Raw genomic sequence first — 20,585 nt, forward strand, 5'->3', positions numbered from 1 at the left:
TAACTTAACTGGCTACTAATGATAAAAAAAAATACTAATGTTTTTAAATAGATATAACAGATGCAAAATTTAGCAGTTACTAAATATTTTAACAGAATCATGGCATTGAATTTCCACAACAGAATGACACTAAAGATACCAGTGATAATTTTTAGGTTGAAACTTGTGAGTAGTGATAATTAATTGTTGTGCAATAATAGGCAAAGCAGAGACTGAAGCTGCATGTAATGTGTTTCAGTGTTGGCTGCAGATGTTAAAGAAGAGGCTCCTGAAGAACAGAGTCCTGAGGGGGAGCAGCAGGAGTCAGAGCTCCTCCACATAAAGGAGGAACAGGAGGAACCCGGGGTCCATCAGGAAGGAGAGCAGCTTCTTGTGAAAGAGGAGACTGATACCAAGTTTCCATTAACTGCTGCTACTATCAACAGTAAGGATTTGTTTGGATTGTTTTTTGTGTGTGTGTGTGTGTGTGTGTGTGTATATATATATATATGTATGTATGTATGTATGTATGTATATATAATATAATATGTATGCACTGCTCACAGGGCTTCCTTTAGAAATGTTTGTTTGCCGTGGTGGTGGTCTAATGGGGCGGGGGGTCTCACTGTAAATATAATTGAAATGCAACATACATTTACATTACTCTATGAAATAATGTAGGATTTTTGATATACGTCCCCTGATCCACACTGCATGCATCTAATTTTACCAAAAAGATAATAATCAGAGGCACAGGCATTGAACGAGGTGGATAAGTGATTCCAGCTGTGTGTTAATCAGGTAATTATTCTAGAGCAAAAGTTTCAGACTTTCAGATGCATTTGACGTGATCAGAATCGGGGAAAAAAAAAATCCACTCGTGCTTCTCTGAAACAAAGAACACAGAGCTGCAGTCATCGTCAGCGAGAGCTGCACCGGCTGTCAATCATTATGCAGCAGCATTCCATGTCATGAGCAGCTGCGCACCTGGGAAACTACGTAATAATAATAATAATAATAATAATAATAATAACAATAATAATAAGAAGAAACTGCAGAGAACGGTTTCTAACTGGGTGAGGCCACAGAGGTAATTCTCAGACAGCTTTTTATGTAGTTTGTCAAAGTTATTTTTTATTTTTACACGGAGTGACGTGACACAGCAGAAGCAAGTCGCACAAGAAACACAGCTAAAAAAACCCTCATGTCTGGACTCATTTTACTCCAACACAAAAACACCTGCCAGACAGACAAGCTACAGCACCCAAGATTAACTTCAACAATATTTAACTTTACGCAAAAGTTTAATAACATTTTTCTAATTAAAAAGTGCTCATATTTAAAAGTTAGTTAAGATTTTTTTTCTGGTAAACTTCGAACAATTTTAGTACACATTTTTTAAAGTGTAACATCCGTGCAGGCGTTACGTCAAGCCGGATCTGATGGGGAAACGTGGCTCAAAGTAACACAGGGTCATTTGGGGGGGTGGGATGGTGACTTTCTCCAGCAGTCACTGGGCGATAGGCGAGGACAGGGTACGTCCTGCACAGGTCTCCAGTCACAGGGCTAAAATGTAACAGTTTTATTAACCTCTGTTGTGCTATTACACACTGTTTAAGTTATTTAATGTTTGATAAATAACTCTCTGTCTGTTAGGTATTGTCCGGTGAATATCAGGACAATTGTTGAAAGGAATGATTCGAGCACTGACGATCTTTTAACAGCAAACTCTGCACATACATAGAATAAATGAGTGACAACTTCTCTACAAGTTCAAGAATTTACTAACAGAAATAAAATGAACATCCAGAGAACATTACTATAGAATTTTGTTTATCTGAAATAATTATTTCAATCTACAAATCCTCTCTACTAGGCTAGTTTAACTTAACTAAAACTTCTAAGCAAAACGAAGATAAAAAGAAGCTAAGGAGTTATGTACCAACAAAAGAAACTAAAGACAAAATAAAATGGTTGATCATCATCATTTGAATGATTCAGTGAATCCTGGTTCACTGCAGATCTAAGTTAAAGAGCCAAAGTTCATCTTACAGAACATGGAATGAGGTTAAACTTTGGTATGTGTTTTAACCCAATAACAATGCAAACCCTGAGTTAAACAAAACGTTATATGGGAAAATGACGATTTAAAGAAAGATTTGCTCGGTAAAATCCATACATTTTATTAATCAGGTTATTCCCCTGGGAAGCTAGGGGTTGCTGTAGCGATTGGTCGCTGAATGTGTTAATCCTAAAGTTATACAAAACATGATTAAATCAACATTCCAGGTGCTGGAGGATGTGGTGAAGGGCCAGGTTGACAGCATCGTCTGCAGACCTGTTGGCTCTGTAAACTGTAGGGGGTCCAGGAGGGGATCAGTGATTTCTTTAAGGTGTGAAAGCACAAGGCGCTCAAAGGACTTCATAACCACAGAGGTCAGAGCGACGGGTCTAAAGTCATTAAGTCCTGTGGTCATTGGCTTCTTGGGAACAGGGATAATGGTGGAGGCCAGCCTGCTTCAAATCCTCCACTAGAGGACTGCTGGAGGATGTGGTGGCCCTTCACCACATCCTCCAGCACCTGGACTCTGCAGGAACCTACGGCAGGATCCTGTTTGTGGATTCCAGCTCTGCCTTCAACAAAATTATCCCAGCTCTGCTTCAGGAGAAGCTCTCCCAGCTGAATGTGCCCAACTCCACCTGGAGATGGATCACAGACTTCCTGTCTGACAGGAAGCAGCACTTGAAGCTGGGAAAACATGACTCTGACTCACAGCTCATCAGCACTGGTTCCCCCCAGGGCTGTGTTCTTTCTCCTCTGCTCTTCTCCCTGTACACCAACAGCTGCACCTCCAGTAACCAGTCTGTGAAGCTCCTGAAGTTCGCGGACGACACCACTCTCATGGGACTTATCTCTGATGGTGACGAGTCCGCCTACAGGTGGGAGGCTGACCATCTGGCGACCTGGTGCAGGGAGAACAACCTGGAGCTCAACGCTGTAAAAACAGTGGAGATGGTTGTGGACTTCAGGAAGAACTCAGCCCCAGCTACCCCCATCACCCTCTGTGACTCCACCATTGAGACTGTGGAGTATTTCCGCTTCCTGGGAACTATCATCTCCCAGGACCTAAAGTGGGAGCTGAACATCAACTCCCTCACCAAGAAAGTCCAGCAGAGGATGGACTTCCTGAAGAAGGCAGCTGAAGAAATTCAACCTGCCAAGGACAATGATGGTGCAGTTCTACTACTCTATCATTGAGTCCATTCTCACCTCCTCCATCACCATCTGGTACGCTGGTGCCACCGCTAATGACGAGGGCAGACTGCAGCGTGTCATCAGGTCTGCAGAGAAGGTGATTGGCTGCAATCTTCTGTCTCTCCAGGACCTGTACGCTTCCAGGACTCGTGCAGGGAAGATTGTGGCTGATCCCTTCACCCCAGTCACAGACTATTTCAGTCACTTCCCTCTGGCAGGAGGCTGCGGTCCATCAGGACCACAACCTCACGCCACAAGAACAGTTTTTTCCCATCTGCTACGGTCTTATGAACAAGGCCAAGAGCAGCCTGTGACACTGGACACTGCCTCTCTCCCCTGTTCAGGATTAACAAGCTTCTGTGTTACATTAAAGCACAGTTTACTGAATGTATATAGCTTCTGTATATCTATTTTATTTCATTTTATTTCATTTTTTGTCTGCACCATCAACACCAAGTCAAATTCTCTGTAAGTGCAAACCTACTTGGCAATAAACTTGATTCTGATTCTGAATTCTGATTTATTTTCCATATTAATACTGTAGTAACGCTCATAGCACTATCGAACGATGGAGAGGCGAAACGAAACAAACCTTATGTTTAAAACAACCATAGTTACACTATGTTGTCCGTGAAGCTAATAGCATTAGGCTAGCAGACATTCGCCGCTAATTTTAAAATACTTTTCAGATCTCTTGTGGTTGCAATGAGCGGACCGGAAAACACAATCATCAATATCCCATCAATGCACAAAACCCTTATGGAAATAAAGTTTGCTATAATCATAAGAACACACTGGAATTACATCAGCATGGCATGGTTTTGAAGAAGCTAGCGGGAGCCATGCCTGTTAGCTCAGTCACGCTTTAAAATCACAATGAAACCCAGAAAGTAAACCTTTCTAAATAAACCATTTAACTTTCCCTGTTCAACTCTTCCAAACCTGTTTGTGCCTCAGTGTCAGTTCGGTTCACTTTGGGCATCCGGTTGGAAGCAGTTGAAGCAGGGAGGGTGAAGGCTGCTTTAGTGCGGGGAAAGCCATGTAGATTTGACCGATGCAGTAAAATGCTAACCAACCAATTGGAAGAAGTTGAGCCCTTAAAACACAGCCCCTCCTCATTTGCATAATGAGGCAGAAATGCATACAGAAATGTAAAAAGGACAGGCAGAAATAAATAGCATCACAGAAATCTATAGGGTAAAAAAATACAAAGGAAGAATAAAACAGACAAAAATATTATAACATGCACATAAATAAATGCTTAAAAAAATAAGTAATAAATAAAGTTGAAGATTATAAGGGACAAATAAATAAGGTAATTATTACAAAGGCGAATAAATAAAGGAGCTAATTAAAAGAGATATATAAATTTTTGTCTCACTGTATAATTTAATTTCTACCTGCATTTATTTGTTAATTGTATTTTTGGTGGCAATTAATTGTATGCTTATTTATTTATTGAGCATTTATTTATTTCTGTATTTATTTTTAGATATGGAAGACTTGGTCCTCCATAGCCTTCTGTATTTGCAATAAAAAAAAAAGTCAATTAGGCGGACCGTTAGACCAGTTCACGAGCGATGTCACGAGTGACGTCCGCGCTACATCCGGGTCCCATGAGTAGGCAAAAACAGTACTGTTCTCGTCTACTACCTTGACAAAACGGGTGATTTAGAGCGTACTTTTAGTTCGTTTATTTTTGGAATCTAAACAATGCCTACAACTTGTTGTGCTCCCGGTTGCACACAGAGGCATTCCAAGTCGTCGGATGTACGTTTCTGTCGTTTACCGAAAGACGAAAGAAATGGATAATTTCAATGAAAAGGAGGCAGGCAGACTATCCCAATCGACTGTGGGAGCCATCATACCACGACAGAATTTGCAGTCTACACTTCATCTCCGGCAAATACAACTTAATTTTGCACTGGTCATTGTTCTACTTAAATAATTATATAAATAAAAAATTAGGATATATACTTATACTTACCGATCCGTTGTGGTGAAGAGAGAGCTGAGCCAAAAGGCAAAGCTCTCGATTTACCGGTCGATCTACGTTCCTACCCTCATCTATGGTCACGAGCTTTGGGTCGTGACCGAAAGAACGAGATCCCGGATACAAGCGGCTGAAATGAGTTTTCTCCGTAGTGTGTCTGGGCTCTCCCTTAGAGATAGGGTGAGGAGCTCAGTCATCCGGGGAGGACTCAGAGTAGAGCCGCTGCTCCTCCACGTCGAGAGGAGCCAGTTGAGGTGGCTCGGGCATCTGGTCAGGATGCCTCCTGGACGCCTCCCTGGTGAGGTGTTCCGGGCACGTCCCACCGGGAGGAGGCCCAGGGGAAGACCCAGGACACGCTGGAGGGACTATGTCTCCCCGCTGGCCTGGGAACGCCTTGGGGTTCCTCCTGAGGAGCTGGCCCAAGTGGCCGGGGAGAGGGACGTCTGGGCCTCCCTACTTAAGCTGCTACCCCCGCGACCCGACCCCGGATAAGCGGAAGACGACGGACGGACGGACGGACGGATATATACTTAAGTCAAGATGTAAACGTTCGTTTCGTAATAATATACGTACATGTACAATGTATGCAAACCCTCTGGCATGAGTCCGTGAAAAGGAATAATAAGACAAAAACACCAAAATAATCCTTAGTGAACAATGCTTTTTTAGCCTACCGGGCGGGTCTTCCTCTCTACTGAGGCGCGGTCTGTGTCAGACTCCGCTTTCTGCTGTTACACAAACATGTCTGAACATCCATCCATCCATTTTCTGACCCGCTTAATCCCTCATGGAGTCGCGGGTGTTGCTGGAGCCTTTTTCCTGATATAAAATAATTGTAGCCGTCCAGTGGTTTTCATGGCTTTCGTGCTCTCTCGTCTGTACTGGCCTGCCGTGTTTATAAGGCAGCTGTATGTCGCGGTACGGAACACTTGGCCAGCATTTCACAGACTCGCTCCGTCCCTTCAGGCTTTTGCTGTATAAATCTGGCAATCTGATGCCATCAACCATTAACTTACTCTTATAACGATCTTGTGATACGTTATCTAAAGAACAACAATATGTCGAGTTCTCGTCAGTTTCTTTGTTTGCGTCCGCCATTGCGTTCGCCTTTTGCTTACCAATTTTGCCTACCAAGCGCGAAAAAGCCGCGAAAAAGCAAGTATGTATGTGTGATACATTTAAATCAAATTCTTTTTTCAAATTTAAGTGTTATATTTTAAATGACCAGAGGGTTTTTACCCAAAAAAGATTTTTTTGTTGCATATTTAGGATTTATGTTTTTTTTTTAATTCAGTTTTATTTTTGACCAGTTTTAAACAACACTTTTTTTCTCCAGCATGCAAGGTTTTGAGCCTTTTTGTCAAGTCTTTGATGTCAAGATTGATGTCTGACATTAAATAAGATTTAGTGTTCAAGTGTCTAGTTTTTGACATTCATTTGTATCTTGGTGTTCATACTATCATTTCTAGAGGTTAGATATTTTGCTAAAATGTAATATTTAACAAAAAAAAATTATATTGCTCTATGATGTTGACTTTGGATGCTGTGAATTTATTGTTTCTGGGTTACATTTGCAGTCTTGCAAATATTTCTAAACCATAGAAACACTTTAGAACCTTTAATAAGCCTGACTATATATATACAGTTGAAACCAATTAAATCTATAGTTGGTAATCCTATTTAGAAACACATTTTTTAATACTGGTTAAATTGGTCCTTCCATCCTGAAAGTAGTAAATACATTATGTATTCAGAAAAAGGAGGTTTAAAAAATGTATCTCTGTAGGAGCTGCGGGCCTGGAAAAAACTCTAACCAATCACTGTTATTCAAACCAAAGAGCAGGGATTTATCAGCTTTGTTCTTGCGGTAATCCCACTCTGTCCCTCAAATTCCGGGGGTATCGCCTCATCTATTGGTTGTTCCACATGCTAATCATTCTGACGCGCTCAGATAATGCCAGTGTCCATGCTCGTTCCTTCTGAGTTTCTGCTTGCTGGCTGCGCATGCGCTCTTCTAGTGTTTCTGTATCCAGTTAGCCTAGCGGCTAGGCTAGCGGTTAGCTTTGGTGTGGGATGTTCATTATAGCTTCGCTGCTCTCACTGTATACTTTGAACATGACTGACAGTCACAAAAGTAAATCACATACAAGTTTATGAAAAGAAGAGGAAGGACTTGGAAGAAAGTAGTAAGACCAGAGTGGATTTGGGAGATTCTTTTTCACACGACCACCTTGAAAAGCGAAAGAGTAAGGTAATGCGCATGCAGTTATTCAACAAGGGACTTGGGGAAACTTCCAGTCCAGACCGTAGCTTTAAATGAAATAGTTCAAACTCAATCCTCCAAACATCCATATTACTTGGTAGGTTGTGAGACAACAGAAAAGGAAAAATGGCAAGAGAGGTGAATGCTTTTGTAAGGAACTGTAAACATGCAAGACATAAGAAGTCATAGTTGTTAAATCAAATAATTATTTAACTAAATTACCTACATTTATCTTTATTAAAATGTGCCTCAGTTCAGACTGAGATCAACATACTTTCTAATGTGCATAATGTTTCATTGTTTCCTGCAGATATTAAACTGTTTATTAAAGAAGAAGCTTCTTTAGACCCCAGACCTCAAGCTGACCTGCTTGACCCACAGCCCCCCCACATAAAGGAGGAACAGAAGGGAGTCTACGTCAGTCTTCCAGGAGAGCAGGTGCTCTCGCAGGTTTATCCAGACCAAATTAAAGACAGAGAGCCTATAGAAGAGAGAGGTGGAGAACAATCCATCAGGATACAAGATCATGCATATGCTTCACAGAAGAAAACTGTGAAGTCACGAAGGAAAGGCCAGAGAGGAGTGAAGCTTGGCTGTGAAGATTGTGGCAAAACATATAATGGGAAATACGCTTTAAACACACACATGAGAATCCATACAGGAGAGAAGTCTGTTTGTTGTGATCAATGTGGAAAAAGCTTTAGCCAAAAACCTTATTTGAAGACACACATGAGAATCCATACAGGACAAAAGCCTTTTTGTTGTGATCAATGTGGAAAAAGCTTTAGCCAAAAACCTTATTTGAAGACACACATGAGAATCCATACAGGACAGAAGCCTTTTTGTTGTGATCAATGTGGAAAAAGCTTTAGCCAAAAACCTTATTTGAAGACACACATGAGAATCCATACAGGACAGAAGCCTTTCTGTTGTGATCTATGTGATCAAAGATTTAGCGAAAAGGGAACTTTAAATAGACACATGAGAATCCATACAGGACAGAAGCCTTTCTGTTGTGATCTATGTGGACATAGATATAGCGATAGAGGAACTTTAAACAAACATATGATAATCCACACAGGACAGAAGCCTTTCTGTTGTGATCTATGTGGACATAGATATAGCGATAGAGGAACTTTAAACAAACATATGATAATCCACACAGGACAGACGCCTTTCTGTTGTGATACATGCGGAAAAAGATTCAACTGGAAATCAAATTTATATAGACACATGAGAATCCATACAGTAGAGCAGACTTTCTGTTGTGATCTATGTGGACGAGGATTTAGCCGAAAATCTAATTTAAACACACACATGAGAATCCATACAGGACCGAAACCTTTCTGTTGTGATCTATGTGGACAAAGATTTTGCGATAATGGAACTTTGAACAGACACATGCGAATCCACACAGGAGAGAAGCCTTTCTGTTGTGATCTATGTGGACAAACATTTGGCCATAAAGCAACTTTAAACAGACACATGAGAATCCACACAAGAAAGGCACCAGTGTTTCCCCTACCATTTAACAATGGTGGAGCCCCGGGCCCCCAAGATAGTCACAGCATGTAGTAAATTGTCAAAGTCTGTACATGTTCACAGATAATTTTATGCAAATTAATAACCTTTATATATAGTGCTATATTGCATCCTGTCCTATTTCTGTCTCTTGGCTCACACATATATCAGCTTCACATTCATTTGTGTCCTCATTCTCTGAATGACCGAGAACACACAGTGTAGCGAACATGCCCTCTGCTGGTCGGGGCTACTCAGTGCATACTGCTCTATAGAGTAGTTCACGCGTGACGTCCGCGCTACTTCCGGGTTATGCCGGTAGGCAAAAACAGGACTGTTCTCGCCAAACACGTGACAAAACGGGTGAATTAAAGCATGCTTTTAGTTAGTTTATTTTTGGAATCTAAACAATGCCTACGACTTGTTGTGTTGCCGGTTGCGCACAGAGGCATTCCAAATAGTCGGATGTACGTTTCTTTCGTTTACCGAAGAAAGAAGAAAGAAATGGATAATTTCAATGAAAAGGGCGCAGGCAGACAATCCCAGTGGACTGTGGGAGCCATCATACCCCGACAGAATGTGCAGTCTACACTTCATCTCCGGTAAATTCATTAAATCGGCACAAATGTATTAGTTTTAGGTATAGCTAATGATCCACTGATTTTTCCTTGTTGACCGGACTTTCCCTTTAAATCATTTTACTGTTTCAGCGTCTCCTCGTGTTCGCTTCGATGGCATATTGTGGTATCGCTGACTAATCTGAGACCTGAGCTGTGAGCAATTCAAATTCATGCTCGACCACCGCGCCGGCGTCACAGTGCGTTCTAGATGACAGGTACTGGCTATTATTCTTAATTCTATGAAGGATTTTTAACATTTCAGGCTGTTAAAAAAATTCTTTTGGTCTCCAAAAGGGGGTGCGTGCGCCCCCGCCTGGATCCGCCACTGTATATCGGAGATTTTAGATACAGGCCTATATAATCCGAAACTCGTTTTATGGCTGATATCGGACTTATTTCCGATAATAAAATTAGATCGGGACATCCCTAATTTTCTGTTCCGGTCCGTCAGACTCAAGCCAAAGAGTGTTGAATGTTTACTTCAGGTGTCGGCAACCTTTATTACTAAAAGAGCCCTTTTTCTCACTCTTCCGCCAAAGAAAAGTAGTCTGAAGCCACAAAAGATTGCACAGCTTATACAGTTTTAAAAGTTTTAATCTTTTTATTTTATTTATCCTTTTAGAACAATAGAATTCTATAAATCTGAAGTTCAGTGTTTAGACCTACTTTAAAAAAAATAGACAATGCACTATGCATGATATGTACATCTCTTGTATTCCATACAAGTGATGTACATCACAAACGGACAGAACAAAACTGAACCAAACCAAATCGAGAGGAACCTGGCTGCAGACCTCCACTGTCAGGCCCCTACCACTGCAGGCTTCATAGTCAGGCTTGGAAATGCAAGGGATACATTTCAAAATAAAATCACAACTGCACTTCCGCTTCAATCATTTTCCTCACAAATTAATTAGACAAATCCTCTCTACAAGGCTAGTGAAACTTTACTAAAACTACTAAGCAAAATTAAGATAAAAAGAAGCTAAGCTAAGGAACTATGTACACACTAATAGACACAATAGACAAAATAAAGTGGTTGACCATTATCAGAATAATTCAGCGAATTCTGATTCACTGCAGATCTGAGTTAAAGAACTAAAGTTCAAGTTGAAGAATGTGTATTGAGGTTAAATTAGCTTAACTAATTCAGAACCACATTTGGTATGTGTTTCAACCCATCAACAATGCAAATCTCGAGTTAAACAAAACATTTGTTGAAATAACATTTTAAAGAAAGATTTTCTCAGTAAAATCGTTAACTTCAGGGACGCTTGATTTTATTAATGCGATTATACCTCCTGTAGGCTAAGGGTCGCTAAAATCAGTTACTTGTAAAGTTATACAAAATGCCTGTAAATCGACATTAATATTCTGCATTAATAGGGTAATAACGCTCACAGCACTATCGAACGATGGCGGAGGGAAAGGAACAAGCCTTATGCTTTAAAACAAGCCCTTTGTAAATGTCCGGAACCGGAAATTACTAAAAGCTAAATAGCATTTTGGCTATCGTACTAACTTTTATTTTAATTTTAGTCATAATGTGATGGCCGGATAACATAAACATTAATGTCCCATGAATGTATGAAACCCTTGTGGAGATACAGTTTGGTATAATCATAAAAACCCACTCGAATCACATTGGCAATGAATGCTAACAATGAGCTACCTCCGTTAGCTCTTTGTTCCAAACACTGTGTAAACGCAGTACACAAACATTTCCAAATGACCGTGTAACCTTTCCCTTTCTGTCAAGAGGGAACGGTATAATGGGTATAATGGGTATAATGGGGATGAGACAGGCAGTATGCGTGTACATATGTAAGAGAGAGAGAGAGACCGAGACTACAGGTGAGACATATAAGGTTAGACTACAGGTGAGACATATAAAAAGAGATACAATAAGTTTGAAAAAGGGACACTTTAACCTATTCTGTGCTTATGCTAAATTTATGTGCCAAACTTTTAGCTTGCATTTATAACACTGTTGCTTAATATCATCATCACAAAAATCCCTTCTTAGAATATGACCTAGATTCCAAAAAAGTAAAAAAACAAAACAACTGGACTTTGTTGCAAAGTTTGAAGTTTAAAGCTTCCGGGATAGCGAGATAGGAAGTGAAACGTATTCGCTTCCTGTTGTCCTTGGGGTTAACGGTCCTTGATGTCATTATCACGCTTACGTAACTTCCTCCTTATGGCTGACCAGTGCTAGAAACCTCTCATATTTGCACTTGTGACCATGTTTCTTTTAATTAAAACAATGTTATGCACGCATGCTTGTAAGGATTGAATAGATCATCGAGGATAACTTTTTGGTTTAGAAAACATGGCAGAAAAAGTCCATCCCGTGTCATCAACACTTTAAATTGTAACAGTTGTTTTGCTATTACGCACTGTTTAAAGTTGTTTAATGTTTAATAAATAACTCTCTGTCTGTTAGGTATTGTCTGGTGAATATCAGCCCAAGAGCTGATATCAGGAAAGTGGATGAAAGGAATGATTTGAGCACTGGCGATCTTTTAACAGCAAAATCTGCGCACATATAGAATAAATGAGACAACTTCTCTTTAAGTTTAAGAATTTATTAACAGAAATAAAATGAACACCACCAAAACACCACTATATAATGTTGTTTATCTGAATTAACACTATATTTTAAATCAACAAATTCTCTCTACGAGGCTTTTAAGACTTAGCTAAAACTCCTAAGCGAAATTATGATTAAAAGAAGCTAAGGAACTATGTAAACTCAAAAGTAACAAAAGACAATAATAAAATCGTTAATCATAATCATCATCATCATCATCAGAATAATTCAGTGAATCCTGGTTCACTGCAGAGCTAAGTTAAACAACCAAAGTTGATCTTAAAGAATATAAATTGAGGTTAAATTAGCTTTATTTTATCTTTAAATTAACATTATTTGATGAAATGGCATTTTAAAGAATGATTTTCTCAGTAAAAATCAGTAAACTTTGTAATTTTTCATAATGAGCAGACCAGAAAACTCAAGCATCAGTATCTCATTAATGTATAAAACCCTTGTGGAAATAATATTTGTTCTAACCATTAAAACACACTCGAATTACATCAGCAATGGCATGGTTTGAAGAAGCTACCGGGAGCTATCCTGTTTCAAAAACACAGAGAACACGCATTAAGTAAATAAACTATTTAACTTTCCCTGTTAAGGGACAATAAGGTTGGTATGCCAAAAAACATGCAGACCTTTCTTTAATATTTATTTCAAGCCTGATAACTTCACAGTTGTATAGGATCAGTATTGGGTATGGGCCGATATACTTAACCCAGGTATCGGGTTGGATTTGGAAAAAACTGGATCGGTGCATCTCTAATTCAACCAAGTATGCACCTTTGCTCGGGGCAGATGCCATCCTCTTGCACAGGGGTACCAGCAGCAATCGAGGAGAAAGCAGTTGTGACAGAGAAGCAACCAACTTTGTACAACCAAGCCTGCGCATGATAAGAACAAAGGGACTGAATTTCCGGTGAGGTGTGACTATATAGACTTACGTCGATCAGCAGTAAGTCACAGGTGACTGATGTCAATAATTCTCAACCTGCACAAGCACAAGAATGATAATTCAGTGCCTGAAGCACCACCTCTGGTGGTCAGTAGGGTTGAACCACTAATCAATAAGGGTGACCGGAAAAAAGGCTTCAATTTGCTAGGGAGCATAGTTTTGACTCTGGAGCAATGGAAGAAGGTCATGTGGTCTAACAAGTCGAGATCCACCCTGTTACAAAGCGATGGGCGCATCAGGGTAAGAAGAGAGGCAAGTGAAGTGATGTACATATCATGCCAAGTGCCTACTGTAACTTCCCTCTGGGAATATTGAAGTGTTTCTGATTCTCTACAAGTCTGTGGGGGCAGTGCAGCTGCTGCAGTTGGTTAGGTCTAGGTTCAGCAACAGTATGTATTCAAAGAATAAGGTCAGCTGACTACCTGAATTTACTAAATGAACAGGTTATTCCATCAATGGGTTTTTTATTCCCTCATGGCAAGGGCATATTCCAAGTTGACAGTGCCAGAATTTATTGGGCTCTAATTTTGAAAGACTGGGTCAGGGAGCATAAGCCATCTTTTTCACACCTGGATTAGCCACCACAGAGTCCAGACCCTAACAGCATTGAGAAACTTTGGAATGTGCTGGAGGAGACTTTCTGCAGTGTACAGACTCTACCATCATCAATGCAAGATCTACAACACTGATTGGAAATAAATATTGCAACATTGCAGAAGCATATCGAAACAATGTCATATCGAATGCATGCTGGAATCAAATGAAATATTTGACCTTTTTTTTGGTGCCGACCTTTTATTGTCCTTTTCCAAAGTGTTACTTTAGTTAGCATAATTCTGTTATTATGATATACAGTGTTGGGATTGATGTTTATACTTCATTAATCGATTTATCTTGTTATGATGTAGTAATGTAAGCTTCTGATATAATCATATTACTCACATGATAGCTTAATCGTGTCCCTGTAAAGAAACAGGAGACACGATTCTTGTTTCTTCCCTTCCTGAAACAAGAAGACTCAGCTACAAGATTATGTGGTGACTGAATGTGATTGCTCAGCTGTGTACCTTTGTTGACAACTGAGGCTGTAAACTATCTGTTTCCCCGCCCTTCAGTACAGCCTCAGTCATGTAACTAGGGAAACGCCCCAAACTTAATAAAATTGAGGAGAACGCTGAGACCAGCAGAGTGGGTTGGAGATTGTAACTGCAATGGTCTCTTCCTACTCTCCTCGAGAATTAAACCAAACTAATTGTCTTTGTGTCTTTCTTTCCCTGTGTAGTATGATGTTCTAGGTGTTTAGACCTGACATACAGCTAGCACCAATTATAAATAAAGGTTTTAACCTAAGCATGTAAAACCAATTAATATCAATATAACAAATTGACCAGGAGTTAAAAAATGCTATATGTTATTCAAAGAATTCATGCTATGTCATGATCTGCATTGAAATATTTGGCAGGAAAAAATCTGCTAAAATATGGAGACAGGGAGTCTTTTTAAAGGCAGTAAATATCGGCTCATGTTGTCTCTACCTGGAAAATAGATGTCTGGCCTTTTTTTGTACTCAGCTTTGTTTACAACAACGCATGATCAACAGCTAAAATTTATATTTTCATAAATACATTTCAATTTATTAGTTTGTTCCATATTTTACTGATGACATTGCTAGCTACTACTAGTCTGTTTGCTGGTGTAATTAATGCTGACAAGTTCACAGTATTGATCAACAGCCTGACCTACTTTATAAATGTGTTATCCGCAGGTTAGTAGGATAACTGCCAAGAGGAATACAAAAAGAAAAGAGGCAGACTGTTATGGCTTAATATGCAACTTAATTGGCCAATAGTGAGATCCTAATCAGAATTTTTATCTTACAAAAACAGAAAAAGAAACAAGTAAATGAAAGCAACAAACCTTATTTGAAAGTGGTGACTATATGTTGGAAATATGCAATTCAACAATTCATCCATTTTCTAACACCCCTTGTGGGGTCGCGGGGGTTGCTGGTGTCTATCTCCAGCTGTCAATGGGTGAGAGGCGGGGTACAACCTGGACAGGTCGCCAGTCTATCGCAGGCAACAATATATATTCTGCTAAAGAGCAGAACTGGACTGGACTGATGATGTGGAACAGATATGTATCTATAAGCTGTTTTAAAAAATATGGATCAGAGAAATTGTAGGAAACAAACGAGATTAATAATTAAAAATGTATTTCCTCCTCATTACCTCACCAGTGAGACAGTTAGTTATCTACAGCGTTCTGAAAAACATGTCGTACAGCTTGTAGGGCCCCACGACTGCTTCCACCCACCGATCATCGCTGGCAACCCAGAGCTTAATGACTGTGGGCCAACAGAGACGAAAGTTTATTAGTTAAAAAGAACATGATAGCAATGCTCCTTGTGGTCTGAAAATGACCAAATATCTATGGTAACATTTTATTAGTTTGTGAAGCTCCTGTAATTAAAATTAGGCTGATATCATGCAACATGAGAACTGCTGTCATTCTGTTAAGAAACCTCCAACTGAACAAGCAACCCAAGAAACCAACATCATGCAAAGTACGAAATGGTGTCATTCTAGCAATACTCGGCCACAACACCAACAGGTCAAGCACCATGCAAATTCATAACAGTAGACCAAGTGGCCATAAGAACACTCTGGTTGTGATCTTCTTCTGCAGAACCAAAGTAAGTATGATGACGATCTTACCAGCTGACAAAAGAAGATGCTCAGTGGTCCTCAACACGTTTGATTACCAGGAAATGTGAGACTTTGAAAAGAGATCCAACCAGCACTTACAAAAAGAAGATAACAGACTACCTCCAACAGGCCACTCCCTCCCTCAGCTTGACCTGATATAGAAAAGCCCTAAATGTTTGGACTGAGCCTGCAGGAACCGTTCCTGCATGCTTGGTTCTGGTTGGACCCATTATCAGTGTCTCTAAACAGACCTTTGCTTGCAGGAGCAAGATATGAGCTGCAGCCTTGACACTTTGTGTGACTTCTAACTTCTTGTTGTAGATGTAAGTACAGCAGAACCAACTGTGTTGTCTTCTACTGATGTGACGTTCTCTGGCTCAACGTTGGGTTTTTATCCGAGCTGCTCTTAGAACTTCAGAACTGTCTGCATGTTTTACTTCGCTTTACTCATGTGCAGTGATGTAAGAAATGAAAAGCGTTTGAATGTAACACAAAGGTAACCGGGTCTGATTGCGGCCTGTAGAACCAAGAAAACCCGTTTGATAGGACCTGTCTGGCGGTACAGAGTAGACAGAAGGATCCCCAGAAGCGACACATCAGTCTAAAGAATCAGATGAAGGAATGTTATTGACATCTGGGCTACAAAGCCTTAGAACAATGTTAATAACCCCCTCAAGACTCACAGAGAACCACACATGGATTGAACATGGAACAGTGGAGAACCATCCCAGGATTGGCTGACCCACCAAAACTACTCCAAGAGCTCATCAACACCTCATCCAGGAGGCCCCAGAACAACATTTAAAGCTCTGCAGGCCTCCATTAAGGTCAGAGGTCATGGCTTGAATAGCTGAAAGTGGCCTCCGTTTCCAGAACCTGTTCTGACCCAGAAAGAACACAAACACCCATCTCACATTTACCAGAAATGTCTTGATCTCTCAAGATTTCTGGGTAAATGTCCTGCTGACCTTTATGGACGGTGTGTGACCCGTTACACCTGGTGTAGAACCGACGGCGTTTAGAACATCCAGACACGGAGGCAGTCTGGGCTAGGGCTGCAACAACGACTCGATAAAATTGATAATAGACAATTAAAAGCGTCGGCACCGAATTTCATCACCGATTTGTTGTTTTGCGTGAGTATTTCGTCACTCGCCATGTCGCAGAGCAGTTTACCTCACCTGCAGAGCCTATTCAACGCTGTGGCTGCAGAGCGAGTTGATTATTTTTTAAATACGGATTTTTTTGTAGTACATTGTACTAATAAAGACACGGAGAACACGGCTCGAACTAAGTCCTCAAAAGATAGGAAGTCTATTGCGCTTCAAAAAAAGCAACGCAAGATTTGACGAGGCATGGGAACCCCACCGTGATGATGCAGGAGGTGAAACAACGTGGAGTCATTGATGAAGGCGATGCGTGGCCGAAGTCGTGCTTTGGGGTGCCGCGTGAACATCAGTCTGGTAGCTCGTATTGCGTCTCTTAGCTTGTTTGCTGGTTAATGACAGGAGCTTGTTTACATGCGCAACTTTCCCTGATGGGATTGAAATGTGTTCGGATTAAAAGGAAAGAAAGTATTCCAAAAGCACCTTTTATATGGGCCCAAAATCATATAATTTGATTGTGACGTGCATTTTATGCAGATTTATTCAAAGTAGAAACTCTCTGACATTAGCAGTGGTTGAATTTCCATAAAACAACCGCAGAAGTTTTATACTTCTTCATGTCGGGACAAAAACAACAATAAAGGTGGGGGGTGCGTTGGTTCTGACTGTTCTGACCGCACAGAATGGACCTGCAAGTGGTTCTGAGATGGTAGAGAATTCCTGCTGTTGCTGTTGAGAGGTCCCAAAATGTTCTGTGCTGCAGCGCTGCGGCCCCATCCTCCTCATACAGATGCTGTAAGTTCATGAGTTTAGATGGATGCTGATTGGACTGTGGATCATAAAACAGCCCTCTCAATTTCATTCTAATGGTTATAATTTGTTGATTAAGGATTAAGTTTGAATTTGCTGGCAAAGGCTGAGTGAAGGTACTGTATGTTATCTACTCTGTGAAGAAAAGGAAAACTAACGGGTTTTTGTCGTCTCCACAGATGAGTTCAGACTTTCAGGATGAAAGCTGAAGACGTCTCCCTCTGCTGCTGTTTCTGCATCCGTCTTTAAGGCTCCAAGCCCACTTCCCTGCTGGTGGTTCTGCCCGTACTCTCTGTGTTCCCTTATCATGTTCAGGTTCCTCTAGTTGGGTCATCTAACCTCATTCACTCTGCTGAGGACTAACAAAACTCAGTTTTTACCTGTTTTATTTTCCATGATGAAATGTGACTCTGCATGCCGTGCTGGCCTTTGAATGTTTAATTCTGAGGTTCTGGACTAGTCCAGAAAGAAAACCTATTTCTATTTATGTAAACATGAAGTAATATGAGGAAAAAATAAAGTCTTTTTCTGTAAGAACCGGGCTCCTGGTGGTTTGAAGAGCTTCAGTGGGTTCATGAGGCAGAGCTGTGTGAGGAGACTCTGAAGGTGAACCAAGCACCTCCTGATCAACCCTCTTCCTCAGCTGGAGCGTCAGCTTCCGGCTCATTCCTGGAGTTTTTTTTCTGACAAAAATCTGTCATTCTTTATGAGACAAATGGTGCCCGAGAAACCTTTCTGTTGTGATGAGCAGTGGCTCAGAGGAATAAGAAGTGAGCTACAGAGTCACAGGTTGCAGGTTCGCCTCCTGGACTAGACTACTTTAACCTCCATTTTCGCTCTATTGAAAGCAAAAAGTAGCAAGATGCCCTCTGGAATTGAACCTGTGACCTTTAGATAACAGTAAGCCAACCACCATGTCTTCTTACTCCCTGAGCTACTCGCTCATCTACAAAGACATCCACGTTTCTCGTATTTAACCTAAATTTCAGGGTGTTTCTGCAAAAAGAGGCGTCGACATCTCAAACCTTCATCTCCTCCTGGAAAACAGCCCAGCAGGTCCAACCAGAACTCCATGCAGCTGGGTTCTGCTCCACAGCTTCTGCTCTGGCTTCACTTCTGAAGCCAGTTTCTCCTCAGAACATGAAGAACTGAGTTTTTCAGTTGGGAAGGATTCATTTCTACCAGTCCGTCCTCACATGCTGGAAATGGTCCATGTTTTAAAATCTTTCCATCCAGTACATTGAGTTTGAAGCCTGGGAAGGTCCAACACGGGCCTCAGAATAACAGTGTCAGAGACTGATGACCCACTTTTAACAGGTGATTGATAGATAGATAGATAGATAGATAGATAGATAGATAGATAGATGGATAGACAGAAATGAGAATCAAGTTATAATAGTAAGAGATTAAAGTCGTAAGAGATTAAAGTCGTAAAATTACAAAGTGCAGTCTTCCCCCTGTGCTATAATGAGGAATGTTGCGCATCTTGATAGTTTTACTTTGCTTTCGGTTTCACAAATTGGGAAATATTTAATCTTTTTAGCACATCACACCACTTTGGAAAACTATGCATTGAAATACATGCATCAATGTAATGCAAATATAAAGTCGTGGAAGCCAGAAAAGTTTTAAAAGTGTTTATCTCAAGCTAAAATAATAATAGTAGTAGTAGTAGTAATAATAATTAATGATGAAATGAAAGGCATGCAGTTAGTTTTTCATTATTTTATTAGATTTTTTTCCCCAGTGTACATAAATACATCTCACTGAGCCATGGCGTCATAAATACACATGAAGAAGAAGAACCAGAACACAAACACGGTACATTCAGAAAGCTGCAGCAACACAAACAGAACGTCACACGATCCTGATGGTTCTGATTTCAGCAAAGAACCGCACCATGTGTTTAAAAATAGGCCCAGTCTGACTTAATGCTGCCTACTTTACTGTTTTCACCTGGACCTTTAAACCCAGTCAGAACCAGCAGCTTTAACTCAGGACTGAGGGCAGCGTTCACAATCAGATAATCAGATGATTCTAGTGAACTGATGACAGGCTGGATCAAACCCAGCTGGTTCTGGTTCTGGTTCTGAGGGAATGGGCTCCATGCAGTCTGGCTGTGTCACCTCCCATGTGTACAAACCGCTTCCTTTACCTCCGTGTTTGGTAGAGAGGAGCTGAATAAACCCGACAGGAAGGAGTAAAAATCAACAGACAGCTTGGAGCTTAAAGATGAACAACGACGTTTAGAAAGTTTCTGTAAAATCACTGGAGACTAACAACAGAGCTAAGGCTGAACACATTTACACCCAGAACATGAATGGGCTCCGGATCCACCAGGACCGGAACTCTAACAGCCACCAACAGTCAGGAACGTTTAAAACGACGGACTGACTTCCTGCTGCTTCCGGTTTCCAGAATAAAAGCCCCGCTTCAAATTCTTACTCGTGATTCTATTGTGTTCATTTTTGTGCCTCTCCAATTCATTGACTTGAAAATTTTAGTCCATGTACCCAAAAGATGGGACACCTCTAGTCTAGGGACGCCGAGGTATTCTGGTGCTATTCTCCTGTCATTCTGGTCCTACTTGATTTTAACCACAACTTGTCTTGGTTTCATTAGACTTAGACAACTTTATTGTCATTTTGTATGTACAGAGTGCAACAGAACGAAATTTCGTTGCATACATCTTACAAAAGTGTAATGGGACTGCTGGTGGAATCAGGCAACATTACCAGCGGATGTTTGTAAAATGCTTTTTATTGTTACTTGTTAGCT

At 40.6% G+C, this 20,585-nt stretch overlaps 1 protein-coding gene across 1 annotated transcript; it reads left to right on the forward strand.

The window, feature by feature from the left end:
- Positions 1–265: 265 nt before the first annotated feature.
- On the forward strand, positions 266–9,362 carry LOC118557741 (gastrula zinc finger protein XlCGF8.2DB-like). Its single transcript, XM_036128021.1, has 2 exons — positions 266–424; positions 7,802–9,362. The coding sequence occupies exon 2, from the start codon at positions 8,137–8,139 to the stop codon at positions 9,064–9,066; it is 930 nt and encodes a 309-aa protein (XP_035983914.1). The 5' UTR covers positions 266–424; positions 7,802–8,136; the 3' UTR covers positions 9,067–9,362.
- The last annotated feature ends 11,223 nt before the right edge of the window (positions 9,363–20,585 follow it).

This window comes from Fundulus heteroclitus, chromosome 24 (assembly GCF_011125445.2).
Source record: "Fundulus heteroclitus isolate FHET01 chromosome 24, MU-UCD_Fhet_4.1, whole genome shotgun sequence".
NCBI classification, from domain to species: domain Eukaryota; kingdom Metazoa; phylum Chordata; class Actinopteri; order Cyprinodontiformes; family Fundulidae; genus Fundulus; species Fundulus heteroclitus.

Excerpts from the sequence above, each read along its gene's own strand:
- LOC118557741 (XM_036128021.1), top strand. The coding sequence starts at position 8,137 with ATGAGAATCCATACAGGAGAGAAGTCTGTTTGTTGTGATCAATGTGGA.